This window comes from Pezoporus wallicus, unplaced genomic scaffold (assembly GCF_028554395.1).
Source record: "Pezoporus wallicus isolate ANWC-B61680 ecotype Strahan unplaced genomic scaffold, APGP_CSIRO_Pwel_v1 contig_6217, whole genome shotgun sequence".
NCBI lineage: Eukaryota > Metazoa > Chordata > Aves > Psittaciformes > Psittacidae > Pezoporus > Pezoporus wallicus.
Window position 1 is genome coordinate 1147555 of NW_026637336.1, and position 17051 is coordinate 1164605.

The 17051-nt window shown below is 42.9% G+C and overlaps 1 protein-coding gene across 2 annotated transcripts; it reads right to left on the reverse strand.

Moving 5' to 3' along the window:
* On the reverse strand, window positions 1–13964 carry LOC130596865 (P2R1A-PPP2R2A-interacting phosphatase regulator 1). Of its 2 annotated transcripts, none has more exons than XM_057404889.1 (10): window positions 13650–13964; window positions 11361–11439; window positions 8199–8255; window positions 6155–6198; window positions 6021–6075; window positions 5495–5587; window positions 4811–4899; window positions 4478–4542; window positions 3246–3342; window positions 1–2115 (listed from the first exon to the last, which is right to left on the reverse strand). In XM_057404889.1, the coding sequence occupies exons 1-10, from the start codon at window positions 13763–13765 to the stop codon at window positions 1956–1958; spliced, it is 855 nt and encodes a 284-aa protein (XP_057260872.1). In that variant the 5' UTR covers window positions 13766–13964; the 3' UTR covers window positions 1–1955. The 2 variants fall into 2 exon arrangements, with proteins under 2 accessions (XP_057260872.1, XP_057260871.1); XM_057404888.1 differs by having other exon boundaries at window positions 4478–4539; window positions 13650–13906.
* Window positions 13965–17051: the final 3087 nt, after the last annotated feature.

Genomic DNA, 17051 nt, shown 5'->3' on the forward strand with positions numbered 1-17051 from the left:
TGCACAAACAGCAACACACATTTATTTTTCCATTTATTGGCACTTATTTGAAAAATAGCATAAATATTCCACAGAAGAGAGAGGAGCTGGCCCCCACGGAACTATCAAACCCTCACTGGTGCATCTTTAGAAGACTGGAAGAGACACCAGGAGGTTCATTCTTCTACAAGATGTTTAAAACCCTATCTTGCCCTCACCACAGAAGAGTGAACACACAGCAACTCTTTGGCACATACCTGAAACTGCAAAACCAAACTGTGCTGTGTTAGAGAGAGCCAACAGACACGAAGCACAAGCTTGTCCATTCGCCACAGGGATGAAGGGCAGTTGGGTTTTGAAAAGGAGCTGCAATCAGGAAGTTGACTATTAGAATAATTTAAGAGGAATGAAATGAGAAGTAAACCATGTCATCTCTTACTTGAACTGAGTCAAACTAGTAAATACATTCTATATTCTCTCTACAATAAGGACATACGGACACTGGTCGCTGGCCCTCAGGTCACCAGGTCTTTGCACTCCAAGTTGTCCATTTCTACTCTTGATGGCTGCTGTCAGTCAAAGCTTCATCCATCTTTCACAGCAGACTTCAGGCTTTTCTCCTACTTGAGGAAGTCTCCACACTTTTCTCACCTTATTACACAGACCAAAGATTTAGTGTTAGAAAGAAACCATTTTGCTTTGTTATTAACCTCTCTGGAGGGAAGGCTTAAAACCTCACAGTACAGATGCACACACACGTGCAAACAGGGACCCAGCTGGGGAAGTTCAACTGGGTAGCAGGAGTCGACAACCAAAAGGAGGTTGTCACTGGAAAACCTGAAACCAGCTGCTATGGTGGGGTTTGCAGGTTCTCCTCCTGTTTGGGGAACTCCCAAATTGAGATTGGGATGTCTCAACCCACTGACTTTTCCAATATAGCACAAGAATCCCAAAACCTCTTGTAATTGGCATCTGAAGTTCTCAACAGCAGAAATAACTCAATGCCATTGTTCGAGGCAGTGACAGCAGAAGATGAAACACAGATTAAACATGTCTGATTGCCTCAGCCTGTATAAAGGCATTCAAGATTCCTCTCTGTATTCGTCCAACAAAAGCCATGTATGGGAACAAATACTGCGTGTTAAAATAACGCGCTTCTGAAGCACTCATTACTAAAACCTCAGGATTTAATGTTTTGTTCCAAACATTATTACTATATTTCCTTATTAAAAGGCCTTTAATAGAGCATCTACCACTCTAATAAGTCATCTACATGGGGAAGAAAATGAAAATAGAAACCCCCAGAAGAATGCTCCCCACCTAATCTGAATTTAGCCACAAGAGCAGTCATGATCATGAATAAAATCCATCATATCAATTTAAGTTGGCAATTCACCAACTCATTCTTTTGACATCTGTTAGAACACAGGATTGATTAACAGCCAATCATCATAGAATACAAGAATCAGTTCCCCCCTCCCAGTATACCCTATTTCATATGAAGAACAAAAAGGATAAATATCTAACACTCCTGGAATAAAAACAACTTAGTAAAAGCTGCTTTGCTGGTTTCAGACTGAGGACAAGTGTGAAAGTTATCTGCTACTACACAAGCACCACGTTATATTAGTGAGGATGCTGCCTGGCAGCTGTTGGAAAGCCAAGAGTTCCACAAGCAGAATGTACATAGAATACTTGTAACTTACTCCAACAAGACAACATCCATTGTAAATCAACAGCTTGCTCACTGATGTTAGCATCAAATATGTTTGTGATTCAAATGCTTACTGTATTGTAGTAAATGTCATACAAATCACTAGAAACATGAATTCCTCCTCAAGGAACTATTCTGGAAGTTTTCTAGAAATCATGACATTTCTGGAAGTTCCTATGAGGAACAGAATCAGTTACACACAACAGAAAGTCTTATTGATGTCCAGCCTGTTTCCTGGTGTCCATTAGCAGACTTCTGCTTCTCAATTGATGGGTAACTTAGCCGTGAGATCTACTGGTAAAAAAGGAGATCTGGAGTCAGAAAGTGAGACTGGAGAGTCTGTATTGGTGCCAACTTCAGCTGGTGAGTCACAGGAAGAGCCTGCACTGCTCCTGTTGTCATCGAGAGCATGTGACGACAGACTGGCAACAGAGGAACAGCAAGTTAGGAGAAATGAGGTACTCCAAGTTTCAGATACTAGCTTCCACTAATTATAATGCTATTTTAGAGCATCTCTGAAGGAACAGTAAGCCCTATGATTTGAAATAAAGCTGCAACTACATGCTGCACAATCACTTCCAGACAGGCAGATAACATTCTGCCCACCTTCTTCAGCTCACCCAGGAATGGTGTACAGATTAGAAAGCGTAAGGCTGACGAATTCATCCCAAGCTTTACCCCATCTCCTACAACATCCTGGCCTAGCACATACCCAGAGGCCTCTGTCATGGGGAGAGCTGATGATAAACTGTACATACTTCAGTTGCACCATTCATGAAGTATTGCACAGGACTCAGAATTACACCTGAGGTGATCTATCACCAGCGATAGCATCAAAGTGCTTTTTAAAATTACCATCTCCTAAACCAAGATGCAGCCATGACCCTGCACTGCTGTGCCTATTGGGAATAGGAGTGCAAGAAAAGGCACATTTTAAAAGTACCTTTAAAACACCCATGTTATTGTTGCCACTGCTATGGCTCAAAGGTTGTGCACAGCCACGTACATCAGCTGAGAGGCAAGGACAGAAGTGCTGTGAACAAGCCTGTGTGCATAGTTGTGTGGGCACACCCTATGTATTATGAACCTCTTGACTGAAATACTAAATCAAAACCCCTTGCTATTTCAAGTTGTTATGATTTTTAACATAGTACTTTTATCTCCTCCCGGCAGGGAGGGGCAGAACCAGTTTTCCTATGTGACTAAGAGCAAGGAAAATGAGAAGGAAGAAAACCCCCAATCCACCCCCAATGGGGGTGTGCTACATTCACATTTGGTTGCAGCTTGAAACTAGATTCAAGGAGTTGTCAGCCATGAGATATCTTTTCCTAAAAATACTCAACTCCCATTTCAATGAAGCACGTTAACAGCCTGTCTAGAAACTGTGCATTGTAGTGAACAGTGCTGCCTGTTGACTGTGGTGCTTCCACTGCTGCAAAATGAGATGTCTGTACTTAAAAATCCCCAAAACAACTTCAAGCACAATCATTGGTAGATGAAGAGAGACCTGTAATGCTGATGATATGGACACAATAAATAGTACAGCATTTACCATCCGCCAAGGTCTGCCTGATGTGAAACCTCAGGGCTAAGCATGTTGGTGGATCCTTGGAATAATCTTTTTGGATGATCTTCTACCTCCATTACACCTTTGTTAAGAGATAAGGAATGATAAAACATTACCAGTCATTGCAACTAAAATCTGCTTTCGGTGAACAGCAAACAGAACAGAGGTTCCATCTTACACAAGAGAATGAGTGTTATTTTAAATGTAAACCAGAAATTTCATGCTGAAATTTTAAAGACTGTTTCTTGGCAACATTTTAGTCCAAACTTCAATAAAATTTAGTGAATTATGAACTGAGTTTAGATATCAGGTATTTATTCTTCAATAGTGAAGAACAGTCTTTTTGTTCCAGTTTATTCAGCTATCCGTTCACTGACTGGCTCCACCAAAGCAGAGAAGCTGACAATAAGGAAGCTTGTTTTCCTCTTGCAATCAATAGAAACAAGGTTCAGGATTACCACTAAACTTATGCATTGATTTTGACTTCCAAATACCCTAGAAGAAGGGAGGATAGATATATGCTTAAACAGGCTATGACAGAACTCAAATAAAAGTTGTCTCGGAGCCAGAGTGTTCTGTTACAAAGGTGAAGCATGAAGATATAAAAACAGATGCAATAAAATAACCAGAAGTTAAACTTGAATAAAAACATAGGGAGATTGGGAAACATTTCCCAATAAAGCAGTAAAGGTGTCTATACAAGGTCTCTGCATCAGCTTTTGGTTCTGAAGGGTGATTATTACATCTATAGTACCTGTGTGCTGTGCTATCCAGAACTTCCAAAACGTTTTACTTGGTAATATACCAACAGTTGTATTTCTTGTTTTGTTAAGCAGGTTACATCCATTTCTTATCAGGTCTATATGACTACAGAGGAGTCTGTTATGATCATTATGTTATCAGGTATATATATGATCATTATGTTGTCTATGACTATACTATATGTCTATATATGTCTATATGACTATACAGACCTAATGGAGAGCCATTAGAACAGAACAACTATTAGTCTTATGGAAGAGTAAAAACTAATTTCACAATCTGTTTTATCTCTGTAATCAGTTCTATTTATTTGGTCCCCTGTAATACCTTCTATTTCTAGGCACTCTTTCAAGTATCAGGCAATTGAACAGAATAATGAGGAAAGCTATATTCTATTTTTAATTGATAAAGTTCACAAGCTGGCCTATTACACCAGCCCAAACCAAATACTGTACCTTTTCTTTTTATTGACCCCAGAACACTTGGTCGAATGCAGTTAATTGGACTCTGGCTTCTCCTGCTAAAAGAAGGCATACGCTGTACTGATCGCCATTAACAAAGGAAGCTTGAAAACATGTAAAGCGTTAACAGATGCTTGGATTACAAACTACTAAGTGGAAAACACTAAGAAAATAGGCATTGTAACAGCTTATACAATGTGTCATGTCCCCCCTTTGTTCATGAATATATAAAGTTGTATTTGTGATCATCATTTTGTGTCTATAAAAAATTCTGGGATTTCAAAAGCCTTCTGTGATTTCCTATTATTGATATGATCTGGTACCGACCTTGAAAATCTCCGTGTTGGACTTGGGCTGGGGCTCGGAGGTAACCCACTGCTGCTCACCAAGCTTTGCAAAGATGGTGAGAAACATTGCTGAGAGGAAAACAGCTTGTGTTATTTATGCATAAACACCATATCACACCCATACAGTAACAACTGATCCTTACTGGGGGTAAATAAGCAACCCATTATTGATGCAAGCACCCAGTCAACAGGGCTGGGTATACCCAGATACTTCACTACTGAGAACGAAAAACCCCTGAAACTGGAGATTCCATTTTCAGGCAGAAAACATGCAGGTTGACAAGGATTTATTTCACTGTAGTTGGGTTAAATGGCTTTAACCATAGGCCAGAGGGGAGACTGAGATGAGCTCCATTCCATAACTCTGAAAACAGGCATGTACACTCCTTCCTCTTGACTCCAAGAAGAAGGCAAATAAAGAATAAGATTTACTAACCACATATTAACAGTTGAACACTCCACAGAATTTCACACCCACAAGATGTGCATCTGCTGGTTGATATTTTCTGGTTTAGGGCTTTAGGGCTGGTTTTGTTTCTTTATTCTAGTTTCTTGTTTGCCACTGAGGCAGAAAGGAGCAGGTGGCTTCATCTTTTGCTATCAATTTGGTTGGATTTATTTAGTACTGTTCAAGATAGACCCATTATTACCACATTTTGCTCACCTTCCCTATTCCTCTAGTAGGTGAAGGAGCTGGAGAAACTGGGACAAAGTCCACTTGCTTTGGTGATGAGGATTTCTCAAAATCATTGTCAGTCTGGAAACAGTACATAGAATTAATCTTAGGAGCAAGTTCCTTACCGTGAAAAGGGCTGATTGGTGTGGAACTGAGTACAATTCCAAAGTTATCCTCCATCATATTAATCACTTTTAAGTAGCCATTTATGAGCTTATGCTTAACAACAACCAAAAAGCCTTAAGCATCATTAGGTGAGTATCAGAATTTGGAAGAAAATTTGAATAGGCAGACATCCATGCAACTTTCTTTGCATGAATGCAAAGGAACCCACATGTATCCTCAAACAACTGATGATCCTATGCCTTGTTAGTGTGGAAAAACTGCTGATCAAAAGCAGCAATATACAAAAACCTGAAGTGTAGGTCAAGCTAATAAAGAAAATGTTGACATGAGAGTCTCTAGTGTCCTGATACTGATAGCAGAAACACAGATTGAAGCATGAATGCATTACCAGGCTCAAGCTCTCCTCCCATGAGTGGCTCATCTGCATTGCTACTTGCACTTCTCTATAAAGAAGAAAAGAAATTTATTGTCCCAGGCCCATAGTAGACTTCATGAAGCATTCCAGTTCACCTTGATGCTTACCTTTCACGTACTGTTTCTCTATTCAGCAAATTCATCCCTTCTTCCTAAAAGATGAAAAATGAAGATAAACACACAAAAAAGCACTTTCCTACAGCAAATCAGCTCTGGTTTCATTTCACTCTACTACGCAGCAAAATTAATCCAACTCAGTTAAGCAACAATAACCTCAAGCTCTCACCAAGCAAAAAGGAGTGAGGGGAAGAGGATGGGTAAGAGATATAGCAAGAGAGACCATCACATAAGAAATGCAGCAAGAGAGACCATCACATAAGAAGTGCTTATAGGAGTTGGTTGTTCCTCAAGCAGTGTTTTTGTTTTCATTACTATCCAAGCAGTAGTTACAAAACTGAACAATGAAGCAAACCTTCTGCTCATGCTGGAGTAACTTTATGCATGGTGTTATTTCACAAAGTGGAAACTAGTACAAATCATCCTCAAAATATGGCTGGATTTTTACCCTATTCTATGGATAACTAACCAGACACCCGTCATCATTTCATTTGCAATACAGTGCATTTTACACAATGCATTTGGGATTTAGTGTTTTGTTCCTAAACCATCCAAAAAATAGCGTTAAAATGGATCAGAGATGTAAAATCACACTAAACATTAACACCAAGTTAAAGTACAAACCTGACTATTGAGCTCCTCTTAGGTAGACACCATTCCTCCAAACTAACTGAATGCTGCTCAGTCTGGTGAGTGAATGAGTAGATTCCCCAATTCATCCCAAGAATAGAAGCTCAACAAAACATCTGCCCGATGTTACTAACAGTAACATGGTTCAACTGTGTGATTATTTGGTAAGATTTAAAAGAGATCAGAAGTAAATCACACAGGTTCCCATCTGTGCCAGGAAACATGCAGGCTATGGAAGTCCAACTTGGGTATTCAGTGATCAAATACAAATTAGCAAATGTCACCGTTGGCTTTAATAAATGTATGGAAGAAGTAGGAATACAGATGTATCTGTATTGGATTATCAGACTTTAACTTCATGTAATATAGCAGAGCCACAACAGTTAATTCTATGATTCAATCCTTGCTCTCATCACACTTACATATTAATCCTATGCTTTTTGATGCAGATAAAAACAACCCTACAAATTACCTGAGTGCTTCAGTCTCTTTAAGCCAGTAGATTATTTCCATAATGCAAGCAAACAGTTATTTTCTTCAGGATTACTATGCATACACCTTCGCTATCTGAGATGGGAAGCAAAATGCCTTCAGGGATCAGACCCTGAAAACGCTGCCTGAAGCATTAAATTGCTTCCTTAACTTTTTACCCTGTAAAAATCAAGCCTATCCATTGAAAACCAGCAAGCTAAAAATATATATGTATATAAATAAAACCAAGGATCTTCAAGGAAATCTTATAAACATCCTACTGTCAAAAAGTAGGCATAGAAAATGGAGGAGCCACAAGATTCTGAGCTTGTTGATTTGAAAACTTGAGTGGTTTGAATGTGGGCAGCAGGGCTATTTAAGCCTACTCAGATATCCGCCACCTCCCCAAGCGTTTGCTCTGGTACCCTTCCCCCTCTGCTCATGCTGTGATAGCACAAGTGCCATAATCTGGATAAGATAATTATACAGATGGAAAACAGACCAGCAAGAAGAGCCCAAACTTATTCTTTTAGCCTCCTTATCCAGTCCATTTTCTGGCTGAACAGAAGTCTTGTGTCAACGCGAGTTAAGGAACACTTTGCATTGGCTGTGAATCTTTATGCTGGCACCACTGCCAAAACCTTGGTGAAACCTTACCCTAAGGGTTTACATGAAAGATATCCTTTCCAAAATGTCCATTTTCAGACTCCTTTTTCTGCTCAAATCTCCTTCTCACAGTAAGATTCAGGAAATTTGGAGCTATGCAGACAGGATCCAGCTTTTACATTTAAAACACCTTGAAGTGACACTGCAGACACCGTTTCAAAGTAAAATCTATTGTCACCTGAAGGACATTACACATTAACTGCAAAAAACCCCAACCACCTATAAAAAATGTAAAATGAAATAAAACTGACTTAGAACCTGTGCTTACCTGTTTGATTTGATGAAGACGGCTGCTGGGAATACGGATAGGCGATGATGGCACAAACTGCAAAACAAAGCCATATACAACTGAGACACACTTAGAAACTACAGAAGGGAGGGAAAGGCACAGGAATGTCACTACCCACTCCATAGGGCTATCTCAGATCAAGAATAAAGAATTAAAACGCTCATAGTATATAGAAACTACACCAGTTACTTGCAAGAACATGATGCTAGTTGGCATCAGCCTGGCTTCCACTTCTCTAAAGAATAAAGCTGGTTTTAAGTAGCACATTACCACCCTTAATGTATATTGTTGCATAAACTTCTTCACTGAAGTGATCCAGAATATTTTAAGTGATCCAGAAGGCTCTCCAACAGATGATAGGATCCCAGACTGGTTTGGGATGAAGGGTCCTTAAAGCTCATTCAGTTCCAGCCCCCTGCCATGGGCAGGGACACCTTCCACTGGAGCAGCTTGCTCCAAGCCCCTGTGTCCAACCTGGCCTTAAACACTGCCAGGGATGGGGCAGCCACAGCTTCTCTGTGCCAGCACCTCAGCACCCTCACAGGGAAGAACTTCTTCCTTTAAAAATCCAAAGCCAAAACACAATGTGCAGAAAGGCTTCTGGACTGTTGTCTGCCTACCAATGCCTATTTTGACAGCTGAAAGAATCAGCTATTAGAAGGCTAACAAGAGTTAAATATCTTCCTTATGGTTTCTCAAGAGCTTCTTCAACCAATTTGGGTGAAGTCAGAGAGGATGTCACTAGAAACGGTCTTCTGATAATTCTGTCCATTTTGCATCAAGCTCTCACTGGAATACTGTGATCTAAAACTGCATGCTCAAACCCAAGCAATTAAAGGAGATTATTTTCTCAAAATATAATTTATTTTCATGTATTTCCCATCCCTCAAATGTTCACCCCTCAATTGACTTCTGTTATTAACCCATTCAGGGATCAAAACTTCAAAGCTAAAGCTTTGACTAGAGGTTTAACCTCTCTGTAAGCTGACAAGGTATCTTCTTAAAATGGACCCAGTGTGTTTAGCAAGTGAGGTTTGCATTATTACTAAGTGTTTCTATGCTTTATGCAGTAGGAGGCTTCATCTGCTTCACAAAACATTGCCAGAGCTCTTCATCATGCTCAACCTGGAGAGCTTATGAACATTCAGTTAACCATTTACTGCACCATCTTCTCATCAGTGCCATGGAGAACACAGAGATTCTGCTGCCTTACGCAAGAGGTTATGGTAAGTTATAGACTATTAATGCTTCATATATCCAGAATCCTCCCTTTAAGCCAAATATCAAGACTTCACACCCTTCTCACAAAAGATACTAGCTTATCTGACTCACAAGAGGATGTTTCAATGTTTCTGCCAGAATGTAGTCATCTTAATATATACCAAAGTCTAACAGCTATAATGTTATGAGTTGCTACTTCTAAAGTTCAGTTTAGGTCAGTTTTGCTATTATAATGGACAGGCTCCTTAAAAGCCTAATAAAAATTCCTCCAAGCTGTACCAGCCAATGTAGACCTTGAGGTGACCTTGATTCTCACACAGAGAAAAAGATTTGAAGAGTAGTACATTCCTGCCTATTCACTAGGGTGCTCCACAGTAAAATGCATTTGTTCCACTCATTATGTTCTAATTTTATGAGTGTGATCCACATGTTTTAAGGTTTGACATTAACAAAATATATACAAAACCAATGGCTTGCAGTATAAAATAGAAATCCTAAAAAGACAGTTTTCTTCTGCAGGATCTAATGCAGTAACTAAACCCACCAACACTGAGGATCCAGAATCTTGTTCCCAACAAGTCACCACCTTTCTTTGCCAATGCTTAAAGCTTTCTTTTCTCTTGTTTACAGTCCTTTGATTTAATTATTGTGAAAAGAAACCTCAGTACCTCTTAAAGCAGGCTGAACTCACTGGAGAAATGATGCTTCTCAAATCTCCAGTGCTTTGAGAGCACAAAGCTTAATGAAAGCCATTACAAACTATTAAGACTATGAAAGGAAAGAGACACCTTCCCCATTGCCCTTCTCCAGTATGTCAGATAAATCTTTTTCCCTGAAGGTAAAGTTTCAGAGGGACCACTGCCAAGGGGAACAGCCACCTGCCCTGGCACCTCTGCCCTTCTACTGCTGTCTCTCCAGTGCCCCCTGCCTTCTGTGGGGCCACACAGTGAACCCTGACAGGGAGCTGACTGAGCTGTACAGAGAATAAACAAAGAAAATGCTGAAATAGCACCTAAATATCTAACCACAGGCTAAAATGCTTCTCTTAAACAACAAAACAGGATCCCCAACCACACAAACAAAATAGAAACCATCGAAACATCTACTCACTAGGTGTCACTGCTGTTTTCTTGGATGGAAACGAACAGCAAGACACTGAGCTAGTTGACCCTTCCTTTGCAATGACACGTAGTGACAGAAACCTGCAGGTTAAACCCCAGGCAAATGGCACAGCTGCCCCTGCAGTCATTATAAAAGATATCTATATAGATATATAGAGCTATATTATCAAAGAGATATAACAATATCATCCTCTGTGAGGATGGTGAAACACTGGCACAGGTTGCCCAGAGAAGTGGTAAATGCTCCAACCCTGGCAGTGTTCAAGGCCAGGCTGGACAGAGCCTTGGGCAACATGGTCTAGTGTGAGGTGTCCCTGCCCATGGCAGGGGTTGGAACTGGATGATCTTAAGGTCCTTTCCAACCCAAACCAGTCTGTGATTACATGATTCTATCACTGTTGTTGATTACAACAGTCTATTCTGTCATTACTATATAAAAGACAATTTAAGGTAAGAGTATCACCACCTGTCTTTTTTAACCATCAGAAATGATTAACACAGTGAATACTGAACAACAATACATCTACATAATCAGTTTACCTTACAGACTACCTTTCTTATTCTTAGAACAGAACACCTGTTTGCATTTCATAAAGTTATGATCAGAATGAAATACAAGTGCCCAAGTTTCCAAGGCCCAATGGTCTATAAGTAACATTTCACTGTAGGTACAGTGCATTAATGTCAGAGTTAGAGCCTTGTTTCTGAAAACATGTGCTATCAGTTTCACAGACTACAACCTCATTTTCTCCTTTAACCCTGCTTGGACCTAATGCAGTTGGTTTAATAGTTTCCTTACCAGACTGTGACGATTCATCACTGTGGTGCTGTTCCTGCGGGTCCGCAGAATGCTGGCCTGGAACACTTGTGAGTTATCACTGTGAAAAGAAACACTTGTCAGATGCAAGAGCCATTTACTTCCTAGCAAAAAGCACCTCTCAATCGAAGCTCGGTTTCAAATGCTGTGACAGCTCTCATTTCAAGACAGAGCACTCCAGAGACAGGTATGGAAGAACTCCTGCAGGTTGTTGGCACAGAGTGAAAAGCAAATTGTTCTTTCCCCGAGTCCCAGCAATTTTAATTCATGATTTTAATTAATCATCCTCTGTCTTCAGAATAACTCAAAACCTGTAAAGACTGATGATCTCTGGGGGAATTTCTGACATTTGGAATGACTGCAACTTGCACCATTCAGCAGAATGAGTTTATAAACGGTATTTAACCACTGGCTGAAGCCAGATTCAATGCTACATAGAAAATAGGACAAAAAAAAACCAAAACAAAACAGTATCTTGATAAATCTTATCACTATGAACATTTAATTGAAGTGCTAAATGCTTTTTGTAAACGAGGTTAAATTTAACCTACAATAAAAGCAGGTTTTAAAGCCTTAAGGCTTTTGATCACAGTCATTGCTTCTCTAACTGGGAAACAGCACGTAAGTGAAATAACACAGGATTAGTTATTTGATACAAAAGAAGCTCTTTTTAAGAGGGAGAGGAAAAAACCCTGGAAATACCCTTACTTTTAATCTCCCTTGCAAAAGCTGGTCACATCACACACAGAAAACACTCACAGTTCCCAGTAAAAATCAATCTTATTTGGCACGAAAAAAGAGTCAAAAGTTCTGTGAAATGTAACTTCCATGACCTAAAACATTCCACTTCAAAATGTTCTTTGGCTCTACGGTAACTCACTCTCCAAGCTCCTTACTAAGTCTGTTACTGAAGAAGTCAAAACAGGAGGCAGAGCAGCAAAAGCTGTTCAAGAGCTTTTGTTTCAGTTTACCCAGTGAAGCCATTCTGGGAAAAAAAACCCTGACGTTTCTTGCCAAGAGCTGCGATCTTGCAAAAACAATATTCTGCTGGAAAATTCCTAACAAGCAAAACACTGCAACCACCTCAGATCAGCTCCATGGCATTTCAGCTCCATTTGTACACACACCTAATGTATGGCATATGCACAGCGTTAAGGGAAGAGCTCAGGCTTTGCTTACAGCATGGTTATGGGATGCCTTTTTTAAGGAGCCAAGGGTCCCACAGTTTGTAACTTACAAAAGGATGAGATTATAAAAGCATCTCATCTCAGTCACATAACCAGTGTACCTGCTCAGCAATCTGCCTGAGGAATGACTGCCATTCCCAATAGTTGTGTACTGCATCAAAACGTAAACCGAGAGTTGCTCCTTTACAATTATCACTCCATACAGTGAATATTAAAAGAATCACCATGTTTACTTAGCATTAAATTATGACTGCATAAACAATAATATTTCCTCTGAACAGTAATGGACCATTAACCATTTTGGTACAAAATGGTTTATGAGGTTGGCTCAGCACTTGATACCTAGTTCCTTACAGAGACGTGAAGTTTAAGTGGGTTTGTTGGGGGGAAGTACCCATGTATTATACTGTTTTACAAAGCTTACGTCAATAAGCTCTCCCAAGCTGCAGACATACTACTAGGAGCAGCATGTGAACCACCTCAAATAGCCACACCATGCAGCAGAAATGGGCATCTCCCAATTTCATGACAACCCAGAGAAGACAAGAAATAGCACGTTGAGTTATCAGCTTACCCAAACACGAAGCTATACATGAGACCATACACGTCCGAGAGCTTTCCCCATCTCTGCCCTGTCAGCTAAAGGCAAACATCCAATCCCCCTTGCAAATACCACCAGTCAGAGGCTGATAGCAACATCCAAGCACGCTTACCTACATGTGTCTCTCCCAGTATTACACAGTAACAAAATGAGTATCATCCAGACAAACTCCAGGGCAACTGATGTAACATTTTACACTAAATGTAAAACTTGTGCATCCTCCAATATCCCTTGAAGCGATCTTCCTAAATTCACCCGACGGCTCTGAAAGGATTTACTGTTTATAGTCACATACGGTACAGCGATTTGGGTGGTTTTGGGGTCAGACCTGAACCTTTAAATCAGAGCGATTGCTACTTTATAGCAACGGCCACAGCCTTGCCCCTGCACACTGCGTGCTCCTCAGCTACACAACACACGGCAGACCTACACATTCACACACAGCCTCACCGGCGCCACCGGGCCGGGCCGGGCCGCGCTCACCTGAGCCCGTGGATGAGCGGGGCGCTGTTGGATCTCCTCAGGCCGCCCCCGTCGCTCGGGGCCGCGGCGCTCCCCGGCGGCAGCTCCAGGTCCAGCTCCATTTTCTCCTGAGCCATCGCGGGGGCCGCGCCTCCGGCTCCGACTGCTCCCGCTCCGCCGCGATGCCCATTCACTGCCGGCGGCCGCAGCGGCTCCTCATGCCGCCGCTGCCCCCGGCCCCTACAGGCCTCGCGGGCGGCGCCGCAGGCACAGGCCGGGGGCGCGCCGCGCCCGGCGAGGGGGGCGGCCCCAGCAGCGCCCCATGCCGGGGGAGGCCCGGGGGACGGCGCCTTCCCCCACCCGCTGCCGCCGCCACACGGACGCGCTCCCGCTGCTCCCTCCGGTGCGGCCGCCTCAGGCCTCGGAGCGCCTCAAGCCCACCGCCGCCGCCGCCGCCGCTCTGTGCGCCTGCGCCACAGGCATCCCTCGGCAGGGCGCATGCGGGGAGCGCTCTCGGTTCCCCGGGGCTCGGTGCCGCCGGTGCCGCAGCTGGCTGGGCCCGGTGCGGCCTCCGGGGCTCGGTGCCGCCGGTGCTGCCGGTGCCGCAGCTGGCTGGGCCCGGTGCGGCCTCCGCGCTGTTGTGTCCGCCGAGCCGCGAGCCACTGGCAGACGTGAGGCGGGATGGACAGGAGCGGGCTCGCCGCTGAGGTGAGGTGACCCGGCCCCGCCAGCCGCACTGCCCGCCTAGGGCCGCGGCTCTCCGGTGCCGGGACAAGTACAGCAGCGGTGAGAAAGCTTAAAGATGCCTTTGTCCCCTCCCCGGGGCTGCCCGTCCCGGTTGCGGCCTGTCGGAGACCCCACTTCCCCCGCCATGGAGCCCGGCTCTGAGGCACAGGTAGCCCCTGCTGTACCCCTGTTTTGCTCTGCCATAGCAGCTTCTGCCCACCCAGTCTAAAGGTGTGTGTACAGAACAATTCTGCCCTTGTGCACTCACTGGCTCATGTGTCAGTGTCGGTACTGTCACCGTGTACCCATCCATCTAACTTGTTAAACCATTTTATCCAGGCTGTAGCCAGGTATTTACACTCAGAAGTAAATATTCTAGATATCTAAAGTGTGTTCATTAGTGTTTCTTGCAAAGTGCTACAATGCTGACCTTCAAATAAAACCAGCATCTAAGTTTGTAGCTAAGCATTGTCGTTTCTCAGAAATGCAGCTGGTGGTTCTTCAGGCATCAGTGTGTATTCCAGGGGAGACTTTCAGGCAGCCTTTAAGAACCATGAAGGAAAGGTGGATTGTAGGTAGCTAAAACATGTTGTTCACAGGTCACATGCTGGCAGTGTTTTGTAGTTTCACATTGCTGGGGTTATTGTAGCCAGGGTATTGATGGTACCAAGTATCGCCCACGTCATTGCCCACGCCATAACTTCATGCCCACCATGTAGCACTGTACCCACTTCTCTCCTTCTCCCAGTCTCCATTTTCCCACTTGGAATCTCCATCCTTCACCTGTGTCCTCCCAAAGCTCTGTTTAACGTACTCTCTCCTTACTTAATCCCTCTCACTGTGCTCATTTGCACTGTTTCTCCAACTCAGCAATTTGTGATTTCCTCATTTCCATCTTTCACCTCATTCTGTTCCACAGCACAACTCTCCCACAGCCACATCCCCTTTTCCCTGCCTCATTACCCTTTGAGGGTGACCTTGACAGTCCCCACATCACTTGTATTCCCCATTAAAGTTACTTGGCTGTGGGAAAACCTGGTCAGACAGTGGCCTGATGTGTTGGAAAATTGGAGCATGTGAAGCAGATGTTTTTGAGCTCTCAGCCACATTTTGGGTATTGTTGACTTTTCCCTTTAAGGATACAGTGATACAGAACATTTATAGAATCATAGAATAGTTAGGGTTGGAAAGGACCTTAAGATCATCCAGTTCCAACCCCCCTGCCATGGGCAGGGACACCTCACATTAAACCATGTCAGCCAAGGCTCTGTCCATCCTGCCCTTGAACACCGCCAGGGATGGAGTATTCACAACTTTCCTGTGTACCCCATTCCAGTGCCTCACCACCCTTACAGTAAAGAACTTCTTCCTTATATCCAATCTGTTTAAGTTTTAACCCATCACCCCTTGTCCTATCACTACAGTCCCTAGTGAAGAGTCTCTCCCCAGCATCCTTATAGGCCCCCTAAATTTGAAGCTTTTTGCTGTCTGTAGTGGCAAGGACATAACAAAATAACTCCACAATAATAAGCAGCAAACCCCACATAGTTTGGCAATGTAGTCACATTCTGCAGGTGGCTTTTGTGTTAGCACAGCAAACGTATGTGTGAGTGGATTTCCATTCCGAGCTGGGTGTTCTGTTGGATGCTGTCACTGGAATTGCCCTTTGGGCACTCACCAGCCACTGGGAGAGCTGTTCCAGGCTGCAGAGTGCTCCTGCTGAAGTACTTCACCAGGAGAACTGGGCAGCATTCAAAGCGTGGTGTTGCGTTTGGTGAGCGGTGGCAGCAAGAAGTGACACTTGTGCAGCAGATCCTAGTTTTCCAGTGAATCAGACTGATCATCGTTGTTAGAAATTGAGCAAAAGAAGGGTTTAGGGATATATCCTCTTGATCTTTGCAGGAGATGGCAACTCTGCAGCATCTCACAGAAAGGTGTCATTACTGACCATGAGGTATCATAGCGTGAGCAGTGGGAAAGGTGGCTTTTCCCTTCTACTTTCATAAAAACCAAGGAATTTTGTCTCCATTTTTTCCAATATAAATAATATTGAAAAATCCTGAAAATATTTTAAATGTAATCTTGTGGATCAGAAGGGACCTCAAACTCATCCAGTCCCAACCCCTGCCACGGGCAGGGACACTTTACGCTAGAGCAGCTTGCTCCAAGCCCCTGTGTCCAACCTGCCCTTGCACACTGCCAGGGATGGGGCAGCCACAGCTTCTCTGGGCACCCTGTGCCAGCGCCTCAGCACCCTCACAGGGAAGAGCTTCTGCCTAAGAGCTCATCACCCTTACGGGGAAGAATTTTCTAGTATTCCTTAATATTCTAAGAGAATAATTAATCCAGCCACTTAAGAAAGTTGAAATAATGAAAAATCCTCACTTTTCTATCTTAACTATTTCTGTACCTAGTGCTCTGGAAAAAGAATTGCTGTTTCCCAGGTGAAAATGAAAGCTTCTAGGAATTCGGTGCTAGTAGAGACCCTGAAGATCCGCTGTGCGTAAGAGACGAACGTATATTGTAATTTTTATTACAGAAAAATACTAGAAAATAAGAATCTGGAAGCACAACATTTTGCTGCTTGGAATGGAATTGTAAATGCCATCCCGATCCCCAAATGCAGCCAAAAACTAGAATTTTGGGTCTTGTAATGAACGTTATGCTGGATTTCTGACAGCAGCATGGGAGCTCATG

Bases quoted from the DNA above. Each gene is read 5' to 3' on its own strand.
- LOC130596865 (XM_057404889.1), bottom strand. From the start codon at position 13,765: ATGGCTCAGGAGAAAATGGAGCTGGACCTGGAGCTGCCGCCGGGGAGC. The intron at 11,440-13,649 runs GTGAGCGCGGCC...TTCTTTTCACAG, and splicing joins CCGCTCATCCACGGGCTCAG to TGATAACTCACAAGTGTTCC. The intron at 4,900-5,494 runs GTGAGCAAAATG...TTTTCCTCTCAG, and splicing joins CTACTAGAGGAATAGGGAAG to CAATGTTTCTCACCATCTTT.